The following is a 25,035-nucleotide window of genomic DNA, read 5'->3' as shown; positions in this document are numbered from 1 at the left end:
CAAAGAAAACATACAAATGGCCAACAGACACATGAAAAAATGTTCAAGATCACTAGCCATCAGGGTAATACAAATCAAAACCACAATGAGATACCACCTTACACCAGTCAGAATGGCCAAAATTAACAAGACAGGAAACAACAAATGTTGGCCAGGATGTGGAGAAAGGGGAACCCTCCTATATTGTTGATGGGAGTGTAAGCTGGTGCAGCCACTCTGGAAAACAGTATGGAGGTTCTTCAAGATGTTAAAAATAGAACTACCCTAAGACCCAGTAATTGCACTACTGGGTATTCAATCCAAAGATACAGATGTAGTGAAAAGAAGGGGCACATGAACCCAAATGTTCATAGCAGCAAGGTCTACAATAGCCAAACTGTGGAAGGAGCCCAGACACCCTTCAACAGATGAATGGATAAAGAAGATGTGGTCCATAAGTACAATAGAATACTACTCAGTCATCAGAAAGGATGAATACCTACCATTTGCATCAACATGGATGGAACTGGAGGAGATTACGCTGAGTGAAATAGTCAAGCAGAGAAAGACAATTATCATATGGTTTCACTCATATGTGGAACATAAGGAATAGAGCGGAGGACCACAGGGGAAGGGAAAAAAAACTGAATAGGAAGAATCAGAGAGGGAGACAAACCATGAGAGACTCTGGACTCCAGGAAACAGAGGATTACAGAAGGGGTATGGGATGGGGTAGTGGGTGATGGGTACTAAGGAGGGCACATGTTGTGATGAGCACTGGGTGTTATATGCAACTAATGAGTAGTTGAATAGTACATCAAAAACTAATGATGTACTACTATATGTTGGTAATTGAACATAATAAGAAAAAAAAAATTAAGACGACACAAACCAATGAAAAGACATTCCTTGCTCATGGATTGGAAGAAGAAACAATGTTAAAATGTCCGCACTACCCAAAGCAGCCTATAGACTTAATGCAATCCCTATCAAAATACCCACAGCATTTTTCACAAATCTAGAACCTTCCTAAAGTTTGTATGGAACCACAGAAGACCCTGAGGAGACAAAGCAATCTTGAAAAAAAAAAAAAAAAAAACAAAAAAAAAAACCAGGAAGCTGAAGGCATTAACAATTTCAGATTTCAAGATCTATTACAAAGAGGTAGTATCCAAAACAGTATGGTACTGGCACAGAAAGAGACACATTAATCAATGGAATAGAAAAGAAAACCCAGAAATAAACATGCAATTATATGGTCAATCTTAACAAAGGAGGCAAGAATGTGCAATGGGAAAAAGAGTGTCTTCAACACAAGATAATGAGAAAACTGGAGAGCTCCATGCAAAAGAATGAAACTGGACCACTTTCTCACACCACAACACACTGGAAATGGATTAGGGACCTAACTGTAAGACCTGAAAGCATAAAAATCCTAGAAGAGAACACAGGTAGTAATTTCTCTGACATTGGCCATACCCACATTTTTCTAGATAGGTCTCCTAAGGCAAGTGAAACAGTGGCAAAATAAACTATTGGGACTACATCAAAATCAAAAGCTTCTGCACAGCAAAGGAAAACACAACAAAGCGAAAGATAACCTGCTGAATGGGAGAAGGTGTTTGCCAATGACATATCTCATAAAAGATTAGTGTCTAAAATATAGACTTACACAATCCAACACCAAAAAATCAATCCAATTAAAAAATAGGTAGATGACATGAACAGACATTTTTCCAAAAACGACTAAGAAATGGCCAATAGATAACATGAAAAGATGCTCAACACCACTCGTCATCAGGGAATGCAAGTCAAAACCATGTGGAGCTAACACTTCACACCTGTCAGAATGGTTAAAATAACAAATAAAAAAACAATTGCTGGTGAGGATGTGGAGAAAAAGGAACTCTCACGCACTGCTTGAGAATGCAAACTGGTGTGGCCACTGTGGAAGACACTATGAAATGTTCTCCAAAAACGAAAAAATAGATCTACCATAAGATCCAGTAATTGCACTACTATTTACCCAAAGAACACAAAAAATACTATTATTGAGAGGATACATGCATCCTTATGTTTAATGCAACATTATTTATAATAACCAAATCACGGAAGCAGTCCAAGTGTCCATCAGCAGATGAATAAAGAAGTTACACATATGCAATGAATGTTACTCAGTCATCAAAAAGAATGAAATCTTAACCCTCTGCAACAAAATGGATGGAACTAGGGGGTATAATGCTAAGTGCAATGAGTCAAACAGAGAAAGACAAATACTGTATGACTTCACTCATGTGTGGAATTTAAGAAACAAAATAAATGAACAAAGGAAGAAAAGGAGACACAGAAATAGACTCTTAACTATAAAGATTGAGTGGATGGCTACCAGTGGGGGGTGGATGGGGATGTGGGTGAAACAGGTGATGGGGATTAAGGAGGGCACCTGTGATGAGCACCTGGTGACGTATGGGAGTGTTGAATCATTATACTGTCCACCTGAAACTGATATAATACTGTATATTAACTATATTGGAATTAAAATTAAGAAAATAAAAGCTCAAATGGAGAATAGAACAAAGAACAAGGGCAATAAATAGAAAACAATAATAAATACAGTAGATATTCATCCAACTATATTACCAATCCCTTTTAATGTCAATGGCCTAAATATGCCAATTAAAAGGCAGAGGTTGTCAGAGTGGATCAAAAAATAAGACTCAACTCTTATGTTGTCTAAAGAAACTACTTCAGGGGCGCCTGGGTGGCTCAGTGGGTTAAGCCGATGCCTTCGGCTCAGGTCATGATCTCAGGGTCCTGGGATCGAGTCCCGCATTGGGCTCTCTGCTCAGCAGGGAGCCTGCTTCCCTCTCTCTCTCTATCTGCCTGCCTCTCTGTCTACTTGTGATCTCTCTCTGTCAAATAAATAAATAAAATCTTTAAAAAAAAAAAAGAAACTACTTCGATATAAAGACACATAGAGATTCAGAGTGGATGGATGGAGACAAATATACCCTGAAAACACAAATCTAAATAAAACAGGAGTACCTACATTAATTTTAGAAGAACAGATTTTAAAGCAAGGAAGGTTGTCAGGCATTCCATAGGATGAAGAATGCGTAACAGTTCCTAACAAGTTTGCATCTAACAGCAGCATGTCAAACTGTGTGACAAAAACAGAACTGCAAAGAGGAGTAGATGAGCACATTATTGTAATTAAGACTCCAACACCCCTCTCTCAGAAGCGGGCAGACCCAGGAATGGAAAATCAGCAAGGACTTGGTTGAACCCCACACCCATGCCAACCAACTGGGTGTAAATGACACCCACAGACTAGTTCACCCAGCAAGAGCAGAACACACATTGTTCTCAAGGTCACATGGAACATTCACCAAGATATACCATATTCCGGGCCATAACACACACCCTTACAAATTTAAAAGACTAGAAACTAAACACTGTCTGCTCCCAGATCACAATGCAATTAAACCAGCAATCAGTAACAGCATGGCACCTGGAAAATCCCAATACACATGGAGGGTAAACAACACATGTCTAAACACCACATGAGTCAAAGAAGAAATCTCAACAGAGATTTTAAAATATTTTGAATTAAATGAAAATGAAAATGCAATTTATCAAAATTTGTGAGATGCAGTAAAAGCAGAGCTTGGAGGAAAATTTATAGCACTGAATGCATGGATTAGAAGAGAAAAAAGATCTAAAATCAGTAATCTAAATTTCCACCTTAGGAAACTAGGAAAAGAAGAACAAATTAAATCCAAAGCAAGAAGAAGGAAAGAAATAAGAATCAGAGCAGGAATCGGTGATATCTGAAACAGCAAATCAAAGGAGAAAAAAAAAAAATCAATGAAACCAAAAGATGGCTCTTTGAAAAGATCAATAAAATTATTAATCTGTAGCCAGGATAATTAAGGAAAAAAGATAGAGACCACAAATTACTAATATCAGAAATGAAAGAAAGGACATCACTACAGATCCCATGGACATTAATTAAAAGAATAAAGAAATACTACGAACAGCTCCATTCCCACAAAATTCATAACCTAGAAGAAATGAACCAATTCCTTGAAAGACACAATCTGTCCAAAATCACAAGAATAAACAGATTTTCTGAACAGGCCTATATCTAAGATATTGAATCAGTAATTAATAACCTTCCAAACCGAAAAGCACTAGGCTAAGATGATCTCACTGGTGAATTCTACTGAAATTTTAAGAAAATTATACCAATTCTCTGCAATCTCTTAGAAAGGACAGAAGCTGAGGATAGGAGGCTAACTCATTCTGAGACCAGCATTACCCTAATACCAAAACCAGACAAAGACAATACAGAAAAAAGAAACCACTCTAGACCAATATCTCTCATGAACACAGATGCAAAAATCTTCAGTAATATATTAAGAACAATTATTTAAATTGTTAAATAAGTTTTAGGGTGACCCCTGACTGGGTGGCTCAGTCAGTTAGGCATCTGACTCTTGATCTCAGCTCAGGCCCTGATCTCAGGACCATGAGTTCAAGTCCAGCACTAGGCTCTACACTGGGTGTAGAGCCTACTTAAAAAAAGTTTAAAAATGCTAAGTTGTTAAATTTTAAATGTTTATATTAAAGTGAAACATTAAAATTCTAAATTAAATAAATTTTAATTAGCAAATTAGCTAGGTCTGGACATCTTTTTTAATTCAAAAAAAAAAAAAAAAAAGAAGAATCTTGAGGTACCTGTGTGGCTCAGTCGTTAAACATCTGCGTTCAGCTCAGGTCATTATCTCAGTGTCCTGGGATCGAGCCCCATATCAGGCTCCCTGCTCCACGGGAAGCCTCTTTCTCCCTCTCCCACTCCCCCTGTTTGTGTTCCTCTCTCGCTGCCTCTATCAAATAAACACATAATTTATTTAAAAACCAATTAATTTAAATAAAGAATTGATACAGGCTATATAACCATCACAAAATAGGTCACATACCTAAATGTAAAATTCGAAATGATAAAACTCTTAGAGGATAACATAAGAAAAACCTAAGTGAGCTTGAGTATGGTGAATCCTTTTCAGATACACTGCCCAAAGCACAGACCATGATAAAAATAATCAATAATCTTGACTCCATTAGAAACTTCTGCTCTGTGACAGACAGCATCAAGAGAGTAAGACAAGACACAGACCCGGAGGAAATATTTGTACAAGTTACATCTGATAAAGGAAGGCCATCCAAAATATAAACAACTCTTAACACTCAGCCCTAAGAAAACAGATAAGCTAATTAAAAAACGGGTCCAAAACCTTGACACCTCGCCAGTGAAGATGGACAGGCAGCAAGTGAGCGTGCGGGGAGAGTTGCTCCACATCACAGGTCGAGGGGACGCAAATTAAAACAATGACTTCGCACCACACACCTCTGAGAAGGGCCAGAATCCAGAGCATTGACCACACCGGATGCTGGCGAGGACGTGGGGCAGCGGGAGCTCACTCATGCTGCTGGGAATCAAAATGGCGCAGACACTTGGGAAGACAGTTTGATGGTTTCTTACAAACTAAGCATAGTCCTACCACACCAATCTCGCAATCTCAATCCTTCATATTTACCCAAAGAAGGTGAAAATCATGTCCACAAGAGAAACTTCACAGGAGTTTTTATAGCAGCTTTACTCATAATCACCAAAACCTGGAAGGAACCAAGATGTCCTTCAGTAGGGGATGCATAAACAGCCATCCGTCCAGACAGTGGGACAACGGAGTATTATTCAGCACTAAAAGGAAATGAAGTCTCCAGCCATGAAGATACGGAGGAAACGTGACTGCATATTACTAAGTGAAAGAAGCCCGTCTGGAAAGGACACTCACTATACGATTCCAACTATGTGACATTCTTCATAAAACTGCAGACAATAAAAAAGATGAGTGGTTGCGGGGGTGGGAGGGATGAACAGGGGGACCATGGGGGAGTTCTGGAGCACTGAAAATTCTCTGAATGACATCGTTCAAGTCCTTGTACATTTGTCTAAACCCATAGAAGGCACAACATCAAGAGAGAACCCCTTGGGGGGACAAGGGGTCCGTAGGTTTATCATTTATAACAAATGCACCACTGTGGTGAGTGACACTTGTAACAGGGGGGCCACGCAGGGCACAGGGCTGGGGAGGCCCATGGAAGTCTCTGTAACTTTCTCCTGATTTTCCTGTGAACCTACAACCACTTTTTAAAAATTAAATCTTAAAAATTCGCCTTTGATGAACCTGAGAACATTCTCGGTGTCCTGTCTTTGCCCAGCACTGACAGCACACCCCATGAAGGTTCCTGCGCCCACCACAGGCCGGCCTGTCACACATCTCTCTGTGTTGACTGAGACACTTCATTTGCTCTGCGTGGAAATCCAACTGTCAGACTCCGAGTATGACAGGCGCATTGTTTCACTATGAACAGTCAAGTGGGACAGTTTCCCGGCTGATTGACGAGGTAACCTGTCTGGGGTGAGGCCACCACCAGCTCTAAGACATGGAATTCTCTCGCTGATGTGTAGGATGCCACCTCATTAGAGAACCCTGGGTGACACATCCTGGAATGTTCACGTGGGACAGGACAATGCCCGTGACACTTCTTGAACCCAAGAGCAGCTAATAGCTAGCTCCTGTCACCGCCGTCCCACCAGGCAAAGCAGACTACTTTCAGGGGCCCTGCCTGCCGTGAGCAACTGTCCTTCCAAAAGTAACACTGCTAGACTTTTCTAGAACCAAAATAGAATTTTTTTCCTTCAAGTTCTTTATCTGAGAAGTTCTTGGAAAGAATCAGACACACAGGGGAATGTATAGAAGCAAGGAACCCACTTTCCACACTGGATTTCCACTTTGGGAGCCCCACATCAGGCACCCGGCAGGAGCCCCCGGAGGCTCGATTTGCAGAAGACTAGACTCTCCAGACATTCCTGACAGAGTGTAAGGCAAGCCCAGCCCACACCAGGTTGCACGGGGAACTGTCCAGAACACTGGTGCGCATGGAGGAGGGCCCAGACGAGCAGACACTTGTCTCGGGGTTTGCAGAAACAGTTAGGTGCAGCATGTTCCTGAGCAGCTTGGGGTGAGCCTGCGCACATTAGCAACAGGGTTTCCAGAAGGAGCTCTACCCTCGCTGCGCCCATCAGACCACGGTGGCTCAGCCAGGAGCATGTCCTGCCATCGGGAGTGACTGGGAGAGAAGGTGGGATGGTGACCCCAAAAGACACGTGTACCCTGTCTCTGTGAATGCGACCTTATTTGAGAAAAGAGGCGATTTGTTTTTCTAGATGTAATTAAGGATGTCCAAATGAGGGGATTCACCCATGATTATGCAGGTGGGCCCTACATCGAGTGACTAGTGGCCCCATCATAAAAGGAGAAGGCGTATCTATGGACGTACCACCTTGAACATGCTCTGTCTCGTCCAATCTTGGCAGCCAAGCAGGATCGGGCCTGGTTCGTACTTGGATGGGAGAAAGGGAGAGGATCCAGGGAGAAGAGGAGAAAGGGATGTGACCGCGGAGACTGGGGAGAGCCACTGCCGAGCCCAGGAGAGCCTAGAGCCGCCAGCAGCTGAGAGTCAGACAGAATCCAGCCCTGGAGCTGGAGGGAGCGTAGCCCAGGAGGTGGAGGCCAGGACGTCCTGCTGAACACCCTCCGAGGCACAGGACCCGTCTCCAGCATCCCTGGTGCTGAGCCTGGGGGACACCTGCACCAGACTGGCTTCCCCACTTTCACCAGCTGTTCTCAGAGATCTCCCGCAGGACCCCCTCCCTCAGAGGCTGACAGGTGTTCAAGGAAGAGAGTTCTGGGGCTGGGGGAGCTGGGGGAAGTCCACAGGCTCAGGCTCCTGTGATGCATCTGGAGGCCCTTGGCCAGGGGCTGGCTCCAAGTTTCTGGCTCAGCGATCAAAGTCAGCCTCTTCCCAGCGCCCAGAACCCTGGAGCTCCTCACACGCTCTGGCACCCCCTCCCGGAAATGCCTCGCTGGCCAGGGTGGGAAAGGCTCAGAAGTGTGCAAGGGGACAGGACGGCTGACAGCCAGGGCCGCCCTCTAACACCTCACGTAACCAGGTCATGGTGCCCAATGCCCGCATCCCTCCAGGACCAGCCAGGACCAAGGTCAACATCAGCCCCTTCCCCATCTGCCACCAGACACCCAAGGAAAAAGCAAATTGCTGGGCTGGGTCCCTGGTGCCTCCACCCAGAGCTCTGCCCACGGTGGTGACAGTCAGCGTAAGACCGAGCCTCGGGCAAGGAGTGGGCGCTCAGCACAGCCTGCACCCAGGACGGTGCAGCCGGGACCTCCCCGTGCTCCCTTGGGCTGGCCTGCACCTCCTCTCCCTTCACCACTGTGGGGAGGGGGGCTGCGATGCTCTATCTCCCTGAGCCCGTGTCCTCAAGGCAGGACGGAGCACGCCCTCTGACCTCTGGAGCACACTGGGGGGACAGAGCTGGAGCTGAGCCTCCGTTCGCCTCGGGAACTCACGTTCCCACACCAGCAGGCGCTGGCGGAGGGCAAGACATCCGGGACGGCTGCTGGACTCTGGCCCTCTCTCCCTCCTCCTTCCGCCGCAGCTCGCTCTCCTGGCCCAATTTTTGCTCTATTTCCCAAACACTGGACCTCGGAGCAGCACCTGTACGTCTGTGCGCTGGGTCTCCCTGAGCAGCCCGCTCTCGTACTTACTACTGAGCCTCTTCTAGGTGTTTTCAAAGACACTTAAAAATGACGATGCAGCTACCAAAGTAAAACGGGTCCCCTCAGCATCCCCTAGTCCCTGCCAGGGCCTGTCTGCTCAGAAATGTCCCCATCCCATCACCCAGGGGGCAGGCCCTTGACCGCCCCTCCCCCCTGGAGCCTGAATTCCCCCCCCACCCCCCTCCCTCCGGCCCGAGACCCCGCCCCGCCCCGCTGGCTCCTGACGCTTCGCACCGGAGATGATGGAGTCGTTCAGCGCCTCTTCGTCCTGATACACCAGCAAGTCGTCCTTGAGTTCCGAGTTCACGATCAAGTTCTCCTTGTTCTCCTCCGACCCTCTGGCGGCGGCCCGCTTGCTCTCCGAGACCCCATCGAAGCTCCAGGCCTCCTCCCTCTCCTTGGCCCGCTCCACGCTGGACGTTCTCGACAGGCGGACGTCCGCCCGCTTCTTCGGGGACGCCTTACTGTCCCTTCCTTGGAAACTGAATCAGAAGACGGTTTGGGTTGGACGCTGTCCGCCTCCGCACAGGACCCAGCCCAGCTGACCCGGGGGCTCGTGAGGAGACTGCAAAGGTGGTCCCCAAATGCGCGCGGCGCCCAGCTTCTGTCCCGAAGGCACGGGTCGAGCAGCCCCAGGGGCTCACGGGCTCAGGCTGTGGACAACGCGCGGTCCCGAGCGGAGTGGGGAGGGATGTGTGAGGGCAGCCGCACTCCGCACCGCACAGTTGGGGCTCTGGGATGCCCTGAGATCGGGCAAGGGCGCTGCGCTCCAGCGGCGTTTCTGCCCAGCCCTACGGGCGTCCCGTTACCTGTCCGCTTTGCCCTCCATCAATCACTTCTCCTTCTCTGTGTACCAACACGTGAGAACAAAGGTTAAAGTAGAAGCTTCAAGAGCAGGCTTAATTATCCTCCTGCCTAATGAAACCTCCAAGTCTTCAGGGTCCTGGGGCAGTGTGACAGCTGCTTCTCTTCCACAGGTGCTCCTGCCCTACCTGGACCCCAGGGGGGGAGAAACCCAGGGGCTTTGTGGCCAGGCTTCCACCCAGAATGTCCTCCCCCAGAATGTGGCAACCAAGACCAGAGCCCCGTACAAAATGAAAAGGTGGGGTTCTTGTCCAAAAATTAACAATTTCAAGACTGTGACAGCAGTGTACAGAGCCCAGTCCAGCGGCAGGTGTGTGTGTGTGTGTGTGTGTGTGTGTGTGTGTGTGTGACTACACAGGTTTGCAATACAAGGCTGACGGGGATCCAGGCACCCAGGTCTCCGTACCAGCAGGGCAGAGGGCCTCACCTGTCCTGGCGATGCTTGGTGGCCAGTGCCCTGTGCAGCTCCTCAATGACACGGCTGGGGGGCAGCGGCCGGTGGACAGTGGTGAGATGTGGAGACCCCGTGGGTGTGGAAAGCTGTCCTCGAAGGGGAGGGTCAGCGATCTTCCCACCAGGGCCTTGGAAGAGCGCAGTCTGGCCTGGAGTGTGAGAGGGACCAGTGGGAAGGTAAGTCTCTGGGAGCAGGGAGGAAGGACTCTGCAGGAAGATAGGAGCCCAGGAGCAGAGGACACAGCCCCTGGCCGGGGGACCCTCACACCCTGTTCCAGATGTTGTGCCAGGTCCCCTGCCCCCAGAGCCAGAGCCAGGGTTCACCTCTGTCCAGCTCCATCCATGGGCCCTCCGGCCTCCAACCCCGGGAGCTGAGCTCCATCAGCTCCCGGCAAGGTCTCAGACACAGACCAGCCTCCTTCCTGAAGTTCCACTACAGATCTGGCTTCCCAAAGCTACACTTCCTATCATGGGAATCAGCACAATTCCCCCAGCTCGGCAGGGGTCACTCAGCCTGGACCCACCACTGTCCCTGCTTCCCCACATCTCCTCCCAACCCTCCCCCTGTACCTCACCCAGTGGGAGCATTAGGAAGGCGAGCCTCTCCCATTTTCCTCGGCATAGCATCTGGGCTCCTGGCCTAGTTCCAGGGCCCCGTAGGCTGCCCTGCTCGGTGCTCTGGCTTCATCTCCTCCACTATCCCCATCAAGCTCTTTTCACTCTAGGACAGAAGGATCTTTCCAGTCCTTGAGGAAACCACACACTCTACTCTGAGCCTTTGCATACTCTGTTCCCTTTTCCTGGAACGCCTTTCCCTTCCCCTGTCTGCACCAATCTCACTTCCTTGGGAAGACCTTCTGTGAATGCCCAGCCTTGTGCAGAGCCCACCATGCCTGCCCGTGGGAATCAAGGCAGCCCTGACACCCTCTCCTCCCACTTGGCATGAATTACTTCATCGGGTCTGTCCTTCTCCTGACTGCGCCTCTGGGCAGGGCGAGCATCTGCCTTTCCTACTACTGTAACCCCAGGCCTGGCACTCGATACATGTGCAACGGACATTCATTTACATGAAACAAGTCTGAAGACTCAGAAAAGAGCTGCTCAAGTCCATCCTAAGAACGTGAGGCTTCCCTCCCTAACAGATACTTTTGGAATGCTCACTCCAAGCCCTGCACGGCATTGGGCTCGGGGCAGCTAAAAGCATGGGTTTGCTCATTACATAGATCTGGCCTCCAGTCTCCATCGGCTACTTACCAGCTGAAAGACCCCCTACCCCCCAGGCTCCCAGGCAAGCCCCCTGAACTCTCAAAGCCTCAGCCTTCTTGTCTGTAAAATGGGCCAAGAGCTCCCTGACAGGGCAGCAGGAGCCCGGCAGCTGGGGGGGGGGGGGGGCGCTGGCATGTGTTACGTGTTCGTACACAGACTCACTCCCAGACTGGTCTCTGAAGACGCAGCCTCCAGGCTCCACCAATTTGTTTGACTGGGTACAAACAAACCAGCTCCCTTCTCAGCCTCAGCAGGAAGAGAGAGAGACACACACAGATCTAAGCCACTCCATAAAAGACAAAGCTTTTCTTACACAATCCTAGAAGGTGGACGGTGACAATAAACGCACACGCATGCACACACACACAAACACACACATGCCTAGAAGGAAAACTTTAAGTCTCACTGAAACATGTCATTTCTCTTTCTTCACAAGCACCAAACAGCCCAGGCCTTGTTCTCAATGGGCCTCAAGGCCAGTCGGGCGGAGCCAGGAAGGAAAGGCGGAAGGAAAGCCAACACAAGGGTTTTAGGGAGAGATGGGCTCAGGCCAGGGCTGTGGGAGCAGGTGGGCTGGTGACAGGGCTCAGGCGAGGCTTCTCAGCAGGACCCTCTTAGCTGACGGACACCCAAGGGATGAGACAATGCCAGCCAGCGTCCGACAGAGCAGGTGGGGGCTCTATCCCAAGTGTGGCCCCCAGACCATGCCAGTTGTCCACACTCCGCTAGCTCATGCCCCGCCAGCCTCCGTCCCTGCTCGTCCTGGCGACCACACCCCAAGTAGGTGATGCCCTGCCATTGCCTGGAATCCCTGCCCCACACTTGCTAGGAAGGCGTCCCCAGCCCAGGGAGATGGAGGGGACATGCATTGCCTGGGCTCACTCAGCCGGGACTCTGAGGGGGTCTCCACACCCCATCAATCACGGGTGCACGGAGTGAGTGCTTCCCCTGTGCTGCTCCGCTGACCACTTTCCCGGCCCGCCTCCTCCAGCCTTGCCGGGGCGCCTCTCACCCTTCCCGTGTCTCAGGTGTGGAACCAGGCTCCGAAGCCAACTCCGAGTTGTGCCTCCAGGGTGTGGCAGGGGCTGGGACTGGAACGCCTCTGAGTGTAGCTGGCAGAGGCCATGGGACCCCCGTGTGGAGGGGTAGCTGTCCCCCAGCTGGGCAGGGGCAGCTCTGCCCTGAGGGGGGTTCGCTCACACGGGCCCAGGTCCAGGCAGGTGAGACACAGGTGAGTCAATGGACCTCACACAGTTCCTACAAACAGGGGCGAGGTTTTCAGCCAGTGAGAGCACCTGCCCACCTTTTCGGGGCTGCTGGGACTCGGGGCTGCGGACAGGAAGACTGGTCAAGAAGAGCCCAACACGCGGATGACGGGTAAAGGTGACGTGGTTTCCCATGTTAATATTTAACACTTAAACGTATGTGAACGTTTAAAATGTTGGCAACCCATTAAAACAACTTGAGCCCCAAACAGACCCAGCAAAGCAAGTCTGTGAGTGGGCCTGGAGGCGGGGGGGACGATTCCCGACCTCTGGTGGAGGCTGGGGGCACCGTCGCAGACAAGAAAGCGTCTCCTAGGGACTGGGCTTGTACCTGCTGTCCCCCTGGGTCCCAGCTAAGCCCAGGTTAGGGGCCTTTGCCTTCCTCTGCTGCCACCTAGTGCTCACACGCTGAAGCTTCCCCCAAAAGAAGAGGAAAAGAGGGAGAAGGGAGAAAAGAAGACAAGTCACCAAAATGCATTCTCGGCTGTTAAAAAGATCCAGACCAAAGCCGCCCGCCTGTGCTCTCGCTGCTCCTAGTCCACCCCCACATCAATCCCCCCGATTTCTGGAGCTCCTTGGAAGCAAAGGGCGGAAGTCAGGGCGCTGAACCTGAGGCGTCGGACCCAGAATTTCAGCTGTGAGAGCAAGCAGTCACCATAGGGGAGCTTGCGGCCCGCGGCCGGATCCGCCCGAGCACGGCGGATGCAGGCCATCTCGGGCTGCTGAGCTACCCCGGGACCAGAGCGAACTGCAGGTGAGCCAGAAGAAAACGTGCTGGACGGTGCCCGGTCGGATGGATTTCCCGGTTTCAGGTCTCCACGGGTGGAGAAGAAATTGATCACAGGACAGGAGCAAGACACAGGACCGTGAGATCCTGATCAATGCTTTCATCTGGGGGCCCTATCGCCAGCACCCTGCAGGCCTGGACTCCTTCCCAGAGATGCAGAAGCAGGTGGGCGGGGCTCGGGACACGCATCTGCTCCACGGACTGCAGCCGCGTGCACTCACTGAGCACCTGCTGTATGCCCAGTGGGGGTCTCAGGCTGCTGTCTGGGGTCTGGTGGGGGCCGGTGGGGTCCTAGGCTGTGGTCACCAAGTCCCACCAACGGGGTAGCTCAGAACAACAAGACTTCATTCTCTTGTGGTTGTCGGGGCCAGAAGTCCAAGACCAAGGGGTCAGGAGGACTGGAGGCTTCTGAGGGCTGAGTGAGAAACGTGCCAGCCTCCCTCCAGCTCTTGGTGGCCGCTGGCAAGCCTCAGCACGCCTTGGCTTGCAAACAGGTCACTCCGATCTCTGTCTCCCCCTCATCTTCTGTGTCCTTTTCTGTCACTTGTAAGGACGTTCTCACTGGATTTAGGGCCCACATGAAGGCAGGATGATTTCTTCTTTTTCCTGATGTAATTATGTCTGCAAAGACCCTTTGCCAAAGAAAGCCACTTTCCGAGGTTCCAGATAGAAGTGAATTTTGAGGGGACACTGTTCAACCCATGGGGCAAGGTGAAGGGATGTGGCGGGTACCAGAAGGCAAGTTGCATGTTGCTGCGGGGCTGGGGTTGGCACTGATGGGGGGAAGCAAGGAGAACAATTCTATAGCAGCGGTGAGGGTGTCGCAAGCCTCAGGCCCAGAAGTGGGATCAAGTCTCCATTAGCCAAGGGACCCGGGACATGTTGCTGGAGCCCCCTGAGCCTCTGTCTCTTTAACTATGAATTGAGCACACATCCCCTCCCCCGAGAGGCTGGCACGTGCATTAGGAACAGGCGGTGTGTACCTGGGCCTCCTTGTGGCCCAGCAAGAGGGACGGAGCGGCAAGGAGGGTAGAGGTCAGAGCCACTCAGGTCTGCCATCCATGTGCTCTCCTGGCCCGTGACCCCCCCGAGGCAGCAGGGAATCATCTACTCTTCAGGAGAGTCACCTCTTACGGAAGGACCCGCTTTCCCCCCGAGACCAGGCATGTCTCCTGTTTCTATCCGTGATGGGACAAGAAATGCCCAAACTCCAAAGGCGAATGTTTCCACTTCTGGGATTCAGCCAGTGTGGCCAACGCTACGGAAGTGGATGCCTTTTGGGGTCTCCGCCTGGCCACGCTCCCCTCTCGGATCTCCGCCCTACAGGCCAGTGTTTATCTCTCATTCTGCCCTGCAGGATGGAGCTCACTGGGGAGACGAAACCGTGAGAGAGAAAGATGGAGGAAGAGGAGGGCATGGAGTGGGGAAGGAAGGAGAGAGGGAGAGAGAGAAGGAGAGCAACAGAGCAGAGGACGCCTGAACACCCGGACAGACAAACAGACAAAGTCCTCATTCTGGGGGCTGGCTGCACCTTCTGCATGAGGTTCTGGAAGACACCTTGGACCTCTGCTGACAGACTGCCCCATTCGCTCGAGGGAGCCCAAGAGGTCTAGTTCTGACAGCCAGAGCTCCTTGCTAAGAACTGCTCTCCTGCCTCCCGTTCTGCTCCCTGGACCTGCCCAGAGCCCAGACCCCAAAAGCAAAGTGTGAGAGCCTGCCCGCCGTGGGAGCCCCCCCAGGCCGAGGGCGTGCGCTGATGAATGGAAGGACGTGTACCTGCAGACCCACCTGTGACGTTTTTCGTGGTTTGGGAGCCTGCCTTGGGCGGTGGGGTGGGCAACAGTGGGGGGCTGGGGAGTTGGCCCACGGATCTGTCCAGGGCTCTGGGAGGACTGTCCAGGGAGTCAGACCCAGCTACGGCTTGAGAGGGCTCGTCCGTGGTTGGCGGGAGGCTGCCGGTGGCGTCTGCTTCTTCACCTCTGGATGTGGACGGCACCTTGTCTGGTTCAAAGCAAAACAGAGCATTGATAAGCTACTCTTCCTCCGGCCAGGGTGGATGTGAGTGAGGACAGTAAGGAGGCTTGGGCTGGGTGGGATTGGAACAGGAACAGTGGACAGAGGGGACACCTTCAGACCTGACTTGTTGTGAGTTCAGAAGTCAATGAACTGTTGGAATTGGAAAGGGGGAAGGGGGGAGGGACAGAAGGGGAGAAGGGGAAGGGGAGGGAGGAACTTCAAGAGCGCAGGTAATTCGTCCTTTCCCCACTTGGCAGGTGGCACCAAAGTTCCTGCTCCCCCTGACCGGGGATGGTGACTACACAGGCTTCGGAAGGAGACATGCCCAGGCTCCCATCAGCTGCTGCTCTGTGATCCCGGTAAATCACTAAAAAACCCCCAGTGCCTCCATTTATCCACACGCGACATCTGATGACAAACACCAGGAGTCCCTCATGGGGTCGCTGTAAGGGTTAAACAGGAAGTAACGATGAGATGAGCATCTCAGCAGCTACTGACTTTACGGGTCTGGTTTTCCACAGCCCCAGCCCCTGGCATGGAGGTCCCAGCAGGTGGCAAGGGAGGCAGGGCGCTCCAGCGGTGAGGAAGAGTCAGCCTGCTCAGAGCCCTGTGGCCACTCCCTCAGCACCATCCCCAAGCCTGTCTACCCCTCGGCCTTCTCCCAGTCCACGTTCACTTTTCCCTTCATCCAGGTCAAGTTCTACCGATCATCACTACACCACCCATCCCACGGGCACCCCCAAGTCCTCTGCCTCACTTCCTTTCCATTTAGCTCCCTCATGAGGCCTCTGCCCCTCAGGTCCCGCCCCGTGAGTGCTGCAGGAGAAAGATGGTAGAGGAGCCCCAGTGTCCACCACCTCTGACAGCCACTGTCGGGCTCAGCTCTGCCTCAGACTCCTCCCCGCAGCTCCTCACCTCCCTCCTCCCAGGGGAAACTGAGGCCTTCGGTTGGGGGTGGGGCACACTTCTTGGCTGCCTGACTCAAACACAATGGTCCCTGAAACCCCATATTGCCTCCCTCCTCCCTGATACAGGATCCCCGTGCCCACCCGAGATCCCAGCACTCCCTGCCTTCTCAGAACACACCCGAGATGCCCAGTACGGTGCCTGCTATACATCTCACCTTATTTTTTTTTAAGACCAGCTGAGGAGGAGGACACAAACACTCATTAGAAACAGCTTGGTAGGGACGCCTGGGTGGCTCAGTTGGTTAAGCCGCTGCCTTCGGCTCAGGTCATGATCCCAGCGTTCTGGGATTGAGTCCCACATCGGGCTCCTTGTTCTGTGGGGAGCCTGCTTCTCCCTCTGCCTCTGCCTGCCACTCTGTCTGCCTGTGCTCGCTCTCTCTCTCTCTCTGACAAATAAATAAATAAAATCTTAAAAAAAAAAAAAGAAAAGAAACAGCTTGGTAGACCAGGTCCTAAAGTCACAGTGGTTCATCCATCAGGGATGGGTCCTGAAGGGCAGGCGCTGTCCGCGGTGCTGAACACACAGCGCTGGCCTGAGCCCTGCCCTCCAAAAACTTCCAAACTTCACCAGTGGACACTGCACATTCCACGGGTCCCATGTCATTACCATTTCTGTCTCTTAACTCTCCATGGCTGACTCCATGGCTGGGACACTCTCATGGCACAACACGGGTAGGCCAATTTCTGGGCCCTGGGGGTCTGGACAAGGTGAGCAGTGTATGACCTGGCCCCACGGGTTCCCTTGGCTGTGCTGTGGAGGAAAAGGTTAACAGGAAGACTGAGCAGCCTAGGTCAGGGTCCCCACACCTGTCAGCCAGGGCAGGTCCACTTGGTATGTCTCAGCTGTCCTCAGTTTAACGTGTTCCTCTTTAGCTTCCAGACACCTGTCCCCAGGTTCCTCCCATCACACTGACCAAGCCTGCTCAGCCTCTCACCGGCACCACATAGGCTGCCCAGGACCCAGCCCTCAGTCCACAGCTCTAACTCTCCCATCCTGTCCTCTGGCTTCAGAATCAATCCCATCTTTCTGTCAACCCTTGACCTTCCCTCTGAGCTCCAGACTCGTACATTATCAACCACCGTGACATCTCCATCTGGAGGTCAGAAAGACAAAATGAAACATTCCCAAACCCATCTCTTGATTTCCCAGGGGAAAGTCTTCCCGAGGCTTCCCCTCTCTCACACTCATCCATCCATCATCCATCCACCCATCTTGCAAATGTCCTGAAACATTTGCAATTAACATTTTCAATCCTGAAACAATTATGGGGTCCAGGCAGCCTTCCAAGAGCCACAGACACAGCAAAGCAGACAGATCCTTCACCAGGCTTCCTACACACCAGCTGAGCAGCCACACTGGACACCCAATGCCTTGGCCCTTGTATGTAATTCACAGATAAATCCTGGCTGGTCTACTTCCAAAATAACTCCCAGCCATGTCCACTTTTCCTCCCTGTGCAAGCTACCACAGCCTCTGCCTGGACCGCAGCAATGGTCTCCAGGGCTCTTTTTCTTCCTGCTATGCACCCTGCCCCAAATCCATTATTGAAACCAGGGGTTGGTAAACTTTTTCCATAAAGGGTTTTGCAGGCCCAAGTGTCTCTGTTGGTGCAGCAGAGTCCAGAAGGCTGACCAATTTAAACAGCAAAACTCCCCTGCCTGTGCCCAGAGTGGGTATGTGTCACCAATAGAACCTTCTGAGATGCTGGACAGGTTTCCTCCCTGTCCCTTTCAGTAGGCCACCAACCATGATATGGACAATGAGCAACTGACAAGTGGCCAGTGTGACTGGGAAGCTGATTTTTTTTTTAATTTCACTTAGTTTTAATTAATTTAAGTAGTCACGCAGCCGCTGAGTTCTGTGCTACACAGGGCAGCTGCAGACTTCTGAGGGGGAGTCAATGGTCACAGCCCCTACCCCCTCAACCAGAGAGAGACTGCAGGGTAAGCTTCTAACAGCTCTATGGAAGTCCTCCCTCCCCACCAGCCCAAAGTGACATGCAGGTCCCCCTCTTCTGCTGAGAGCCCTGGGACCCAATACACCAGCAGGTCTCACCAAAACCCCCTCCAACATCTTCCCACAGAACTCATCCAAGCTGATCACACATGGTCCCCTATGTCCCTGATCTGTCTGGGGCTCCCCAGGCTGGGAAAGAGATGCCCCAACATCTTCTTCAGCCTACACCTTCCTCTACAGATCATGTGAGTGTGCAGCCACCATTATAGTTTGCAATCTTGTGGAAATCGGAACATTAAATGAGAATTTAAACGTTAAATCAGAATCCGTTAATGTCTTAGTTGCTAAGTCAGGGAAAAAAATGAAGACAATGTCAGCTTTCCCACCTTCCCCACATTTGGGATCCTGCCCCGGGGCTGTTCGTGCACGCTCCCGCCAGCAGAGGTCGCTGCTCACCCGCTGCGCCCTCAACCCGCGCTTCCCAGTCATCCTGCAAACCCCGGAGTACAGGATGGACGGAAGGGAGGGAAGCTGAGCCAAGTTTGCGCACCCGCGACTTACCAGCACATTTTACGAAATATTCCGTTACTTCCATGTGCCCCGCACGTACTTTCTTAGGCAGCGTCTGATAAACTTTTTGTTGATGTCCAGGGACAGAGGCTTAGGCAGGCAAGAGACAAGAGAATTGCACGGACACTAAGTCCACCCTGCCCGTCAGCCTGGGAGTGCTGTCCAGGTGGTGGGCATCCTTTGAGCCCATCTGTCACCTGCTAGAGACATTCCAAGGCCAGGAGCGACCAGTGAGACAGGAAGGTCCTGGTGGGCTGGGGGACAGCGGCTGTGTCCAGTTCCACTGCACCCTAATGACACCTGGCATGTCCTCGGTCTCAGCCAGACAGCTGGCCATGAGGGGCTGAGCCCAGATTCTGAGCAGTGGGGACGTGTGGCCACCGGTCAGGGAGAGGAGGTCTCCGCTTGGACTCTGCGTTAACGGTGGTGGCACACTCGAGCGTGCCGTCAGACACAGGTGGCAGCCAGGTCCGACCTAGAGCCTCCACGTCACCACCCCCACCTCTACTTCAGAAAAAACCCGCACTCCTGAACATTCCAGAAGCGGGGTGAAGGTGTATCCCCTGCTTGCCACTAGTTTGGGCTGCAGAATGTCATGGCTGAAAGCATGTCTGGGGATCAAGCTCCAGCTGGCCACTTCCGGGCTCTGTGGTCTTGGATGAACAACAATCTCTCTGGGCCTCTGCTTTCTCAGCTTAAAAAAAAAAAAAAAAAAAAAAAAAAAAAGCCAGGTTGTTAAGAAAATATAATGAACAAAGTACATCCTTTCTGAATGCCACTTTCCTTTTTTAATTGGTGCACTCACAGGCACACCAGAGCTCAGCCCCTGTCCAGCAACAGAAACACGGAACAGTCACCCGTCCCGTTCAAAGCTAAAACAACAGATCTTTCTCGGTTTTTTTACGAAATGCTATGTTGCTGCTGTAACACACCGCATAAAACCAAGAAAAGCAAAATTACCCCAAATACAAGGGTCCAAAGTCAACCCAAACCACCAAACTCAAACTGAGGGTCAAAGAAAACCATGGTCAGAATATTTGTGACGTTTGGAGGGAACCCCCACCACTCTCCTCCGAACCCACACAGCAGCTGGGGGCCCATGAAAACCACAGACCCGGCTGGGGAGTTCCCACCCGGTCAAGGAGTGCTGTCTCCGAAGCTGGGAGCTTCTTGACACATGTGTGGTCCTTCTCTCTCCCCTGCAAAGTCTGCAGAAGTCCACTGTTTAAAAAAAAAAAAAAAAAAAGCTAACCCTCCGGGACCCAGTGAACAGCACAGAAGTCCCCAGGGGGTTCCTGGGGACACAAGGCCATCCCATTCTGGGCCACTGGACATTTCCATGCACTTCCTGGATCCAAGAAGAGAGCCCAAGCCCTGCCCTGGGTTCGAGCTCTGCCCTGCTACAGTCGCTGCTCAATCCAGGTTTCTCTGTGAGGCATCACTGACAGCACAGAGGGACGGGCCACAAGTAGGTGGCTCTGTCGGGTGCTGACATGAAGGGGACAAGACTTGGTGTAGGGACAAGACTGACAGGCGAAGAGAGTCAGATCACAGCCGCCCGCCCACCCGAGCTCTGCCTCAGGCCTTGCAGACCTGGGACCCCATCGTGCCTTATCTGCGATAAGCCCCCCCTTATCTGCGGGAGACACGTTCCAGGACCCCCTGGATGCCTAGAACCACGGAGAACGCCGAACCTGACAGGTCCCGAGTCTTCTCCTCCAGATGCCTGTCAGATACGTGCAAGTCACACCCCAGGGAGAGAGTCACAATAACTCGCAGAACAGAACCGTGATAACCTCATCCTGTAAAAAAGGTTCTGTGAACGTGGTCGCTCTCTCAGAAGATCTCACTGGGCTGTGCTCACCCTTCTTGTGATGGGTGAGGCTATGCGCCGACATGAGATGTGGTGAGGGGAAGGCCACGGGCCTGGGACTGAACACTAGGTCACCGTTGACTGTCTGACGGCGTGTCAGGAGGAAATGCACCTGCTTCCAGACAGCGGCTCACGGTGGGGAACTGAGGCCACGGATGGAGGCAGGGGCTGCTGCATTTACCACGTAAGGGTGTCCCATGGCAGCTCAGGGGTGGCTCCGCAGACCAGGCTCTTGCCCTTCCCGGGATGGGCCGGGTGAGGGCGGACAGGTGGGCCATGCAGGGGTGCGGCCCATGGCCACAGCTGCACGGGAACACCAGCCCCGCGCCGGGAGGGAGACGCTGATGGTCAGAAAGAAGCAGCTGCGCTTGAAGGTTTGGGTGAAATCCCCTCGTTTTTAAATGCTGACTTGCAATTTTTCAAGCAGTGAGTTTAAAGTCTGTTAGATTATAATGTACTCCCTCCCCGAAGGGCTTTGCTCAAGGCCAGGCTTCTCCACAGCGACCTGGGGCCCCAGGGGCGGACAGCGCTCCTGGTGCAGAGCTCCAAGCCCCAGGGCTGCCCGAGACCCCGGCGGTGACCTCCCTCCCCGGCTCAGTAGCAAAACGCAGGTGGACCCACATCCCCAGAACTGTGGAGGCAGCTGGGTCCTGTGTGCCACGTGCATTCGTCCCCGAGACAGGCTTTTACTCTAAGGACAACGAGAACCATTACCAGCGGCAAGCATTTACAGAGTCCTTGGGGTGTGTCAGGACAGAGTCGGGATTCCTGGGGATTCCCTCATTTTAGCAACCCTCAGAGGTGGTCTGGTCTTGTCCTCATTTACAGTTGAGAACACAGGCTCAGAGAGGTGGAGTGACTTATCCGCTGTCACACAGCCAAGCCAAGCGTTCAGCCACGTCTCGAGGCTGGGTTGGCCGGAAATCAAGCACGTTGCTCTGAGTTCCCTAACTCCATCCCCGGGTTACACGAGCTGGTGCGTCCGTAGTGCTTAGAACAGAGCCCTGCGTACAACCCGCCTCCTTCAGACATTCAGACTTTTCTCCATGTTCTGTACTTTGGTTTGCTGCATTTTCTGCTACATGAACTCACGCTTTTCATTTTAACTTCTCTATTGGGACACAAGCCTTTCACTACCCTCCACGAGAAACCCATTCGCCTCATGCTAACAAGAGCAAACATCACTGCTGAGTTTTCTAGTGCTTCTCCCGGTACCAACTACATAAACTCTCTCTCCTGCCCCAGGGACTCAGGACCCCACGGAGGGCAGGAATGAGGAGTCCAGTGGCTGGAGGAGGCCCCACACTGACCAGAGACAGTGGTCTAGCTCGCTCCCCAGGTGCTGGCCTGCCCTGCAGCCCCGTGCCCTCCCACAGGGCAAATCCACTGGGCCTCCACCTCCCTCTCCGACCCCTGGGTTCCAACCGCCTTCAGCCCCTCTCTTTCCATCCTACCCTGGCTCTGACCACATGCACCGACATTGCGTTCTGTGGAAGTGCCATGGTCTGCCCTGCTCCCCGGCCAACCGCAGCCCCCGAAACCCAGCCTGGGGGCTGCTTCTGCAGGGAAGGCTTGTGGGCAGAGCCATGTGCCTTCGTTCCAAGTCTTCTGTGGCTGCTCCTGGGCTACATGGAGAAGGGAAGCAGTTTCATCAGGAACCTGACACAAAGGGGACAGACACTTCCGTGGCCGCGTGCAGAAGCAGCTTGAGGACCCTGTTTGGTCTCTGCAAGGTTCCTCCCCTGCTCGGGGATGCTCTTTCCTGCCCCCTCTGCCCGGCCAACGCCTTTTCATCCCCAGCTCCCAGGCTCAGGGAGGAGCCCCGCGGGCACGCCCACGGTCATGGACTTCGCTCAGGGGGTCTGCAGGTTTGCTTACCTCCTCCCATCGCTCGGGGTCAGGTGGGGAGGGGACCCAGACACGTTCGCCATTATGAGCCCTGACCGACAGCACATCCTACCTGGAAGAAAGTCCTTAATACGAACCTGTGCTCTCCACAGACCAACTCTGCTCTCAAGAACCCCATCTCTACACACTGAGGATGGCGGGTGCCGAGGGGACTGGGTGCAAAGAACCGGCCGCAGAGGAGCCCCGCCCCAGCAGGGAACCAGGAGCAGCACCCCTGCAGAGCGGGAGGCTCTGTGGCCAAGGGAGGGGCTCACCGGCCACCCCTCTGATGGAGTCTGGGGCCTGGGGACCCCAGGACAGTCCCAAAGGTCACAACCCTTCAGACCCCAAACTCCTACGACATCCCCAGGCTGGGGTGGAACCGGAGAGACATAGGCACCCCCAGGAAAGGCAGAGCAGAACTCTTGGCCAGGGTCCGCCGACCCTCGAGGGGTTCCGCCGGCCAGGGCCGTTGGGGAAACACAGAGCCCTGTTGGCAGAGGAAGGCCGCAGGGAAGAGACGCCCACCTGCCTCCAAAGCCCGAGAACCCGGCGGCCCGTCCACACAGCCAGACTTCCAGCCTCCCGCACGGGTGGAGACCAGGCCTGACGCATTCATAGCTGCCAACATCCCGGGGGAAAAGACCACCCCCCCCAACATATTTTTCTATAAAAAACTCCACTCCCGGGTCTGAAGAAGAGCGCTGGGTGTTTCAAAGCACCAGGGGCTCCTGGGTGGGCTCGTGTCGAGTGACCTCTCCACCTTCCTTTCCTCCCCATCTGCTTCCTCAGCCGTCGCCTAGCGGCCCCAGCGAGGACCCGGGGTGACTCCTCTTACCTCTAAACAACCCTGAATAGGAACCACCACCTTTCCCACCTCTTGGAGGCTGGAAGGGGGGCTCCGAGCAGCACCCACAGCACGCCCCATGGAGGCGAGCGACGAGAGAAGCATCCGGCACCCCAGCAGTATCCCCAGGCCCCGGGTGCCGTGTGGCAGGCACGGAGGACAGGCGCTGCCAGGGAGGCAGCCCCTGTGGAGGATCTGGGCCACTAGGGAGGTCCCTCTTCCTCAACCTGCCCCACAGCCTGGGGCTCAACTAAGATGCTCCCACTGGGCCCTGGGTCCCTTGGAGAGAATTTTCCTGTTCTGAAGTTCCCAGAGGCATGCAGCTCTGTTCCAAGAAGAATGAAATGGGGAGGCCCCTGTGAACGTCTCCAAGCACCTACAACCTGCTGACTGTGCCAGGCTCGTGAAGACCAGGAGAGAAAAATGCTCTGGCGAGTGTTGAAACCCAACCACAGGAGCCGAGAATGCTACCCCAGGGGGCCCCCCAGGCCGACGGCTGTCCCAACAGCAGCTCGGCCCGGCACGGTCATGGCCAGTACCTGTGTCGTCACAATGGGAGTCCAAGGACAGCGGCTCGTCCAGGGATGAGGCGTCCGTCCCCGTGGCCAGAGGACTTCCGGGGGGGGCTGCATCGGAAGTCAGCGTCTCCTGCTTGGGGGTGGAGGGCTCGCTCTGTGCGGCCCGGGGCCCTCCGTCGGGGCTGCAGGCTTTGCTTTCAGCATCTGCGAGGAAATCCAGCCATCAGCCGAGCCCCCATCTCCCTCCCTACGTGCCTTCACTCGTGCGAGGGGCCTTCCTGGGAAGAGTGGCACCCCAGGCCCCGGCATGGTACCCCCGTCTCTCCCCCACACCTCCCCGGACTCCCTCTCCACATCTGGGCTTCCTAAGGAGGCCCAGGCACTGCTGCACCCCCAGACCCCCAGCCTCTGTCCACTGCCTGCCCGCAGGAGACTGGCCATAGCCCCCGCCCACATCGGTTCCCCCGTGGTGCCCCCCGTTCCCATGCTGGCCTCTGCCCTCTGGTTTGCTTTGGCCAACGGGTCCTTGAAGCAGCAGTGACTTCAGAAGTGCTTGCACACCCCCACAATCGAGCCACCCCACCGGCCTCACTGCCTGGACGGGCTGGGCCCAAGGGCTGGGGACAAAAGGCGGATGTACAAAACGGGGCTGCTCCCGTCTAGCCAGCAGAGACCGGCCCCAGATGGGACGACACCCACCGACGGCTGTCTGCCCCGAGGAGCTACGGGGGTTACAGAGCATTCTCGTGGCTACAGGTAACTGGTCCATTTCCGTGCCCACTGCTCCACATCAGTCCCCTGGTACACAAACCGCTATCACCCACGGTGCGCCCAGGCCTGCATCCACCCCAGGAAGGCGGCAGGGAGTAAGAGTCGATCCCTGCCCCCGGCTGGCTCCCGCTGAGGCACTGGAAGCCCAAGACTGAAGCGGGTCAGAGCCGGGAGTCCATAAGTGCAGATGGGAGGCCTCCGAAGAAACGACCCCAGGCTTCTGGGAGGACTGAAGGGAGGGCTCCGTGCCTCCCCTTGCTTGGGGTGCAGTTGCTGGAGCCCTTGAGGGTCTGGCCTGGGAGGGATCAT

General features: G+C 53.3%; 1 protein-coding gene across 6 annotated transcripts in view; it reads right to left on the bottom strand.

Annotated features, from left to right (window-relative positions):
- PHACTR3 (phosphatase and actin regulator 3) overlaps nt 1-25,035 on the bottom strand; it is a 225,140-nt gene that overhangs the window by 57,551 nt on the left and 142,554 nt on the right. For all 6 annotated transcript variants that reach the window (XM_047747010.1, XM_047747009.1, XM_047747012.1 and 3 more), the window contains exons 4-7: nt 23,977-24,159; nt 15,108-15,320; nt 9,976-10,150; nt 8,919-9,166 (exon numbers count right to left, since the gene is read on the bottom strand). In XM_047747010.1, coding sequence (XP_047602966.1) covers nt 8,919-9,166; nt 9,976-10,150; nt 15,108-15,320; nt 23,977-24,159 — 819 coding nt within the window. The remainder of the gene's footprint in view (nt 1-8,918; nt 9,167-9,975; nt 10,151-15,107; nt 15,321-23,976; nt 24,160-25,035) is intronic.

Source organism: Lutra lutra, chromosome 9 (genome assembly GCF_902655055.1).
Source record: "Lutra lutra chromosome 9, mLutLut1.2, whole genome shotgun sequence".
Lineage (NCBI taxonomy): Eukaryota > Metazoa > Chordata > Mammalia > Carnivora > Mustelidae > Lutra > Lutra lutra.
This window is presented reverse-complemented; position numbering and strand designations above follow the sequence as displayed.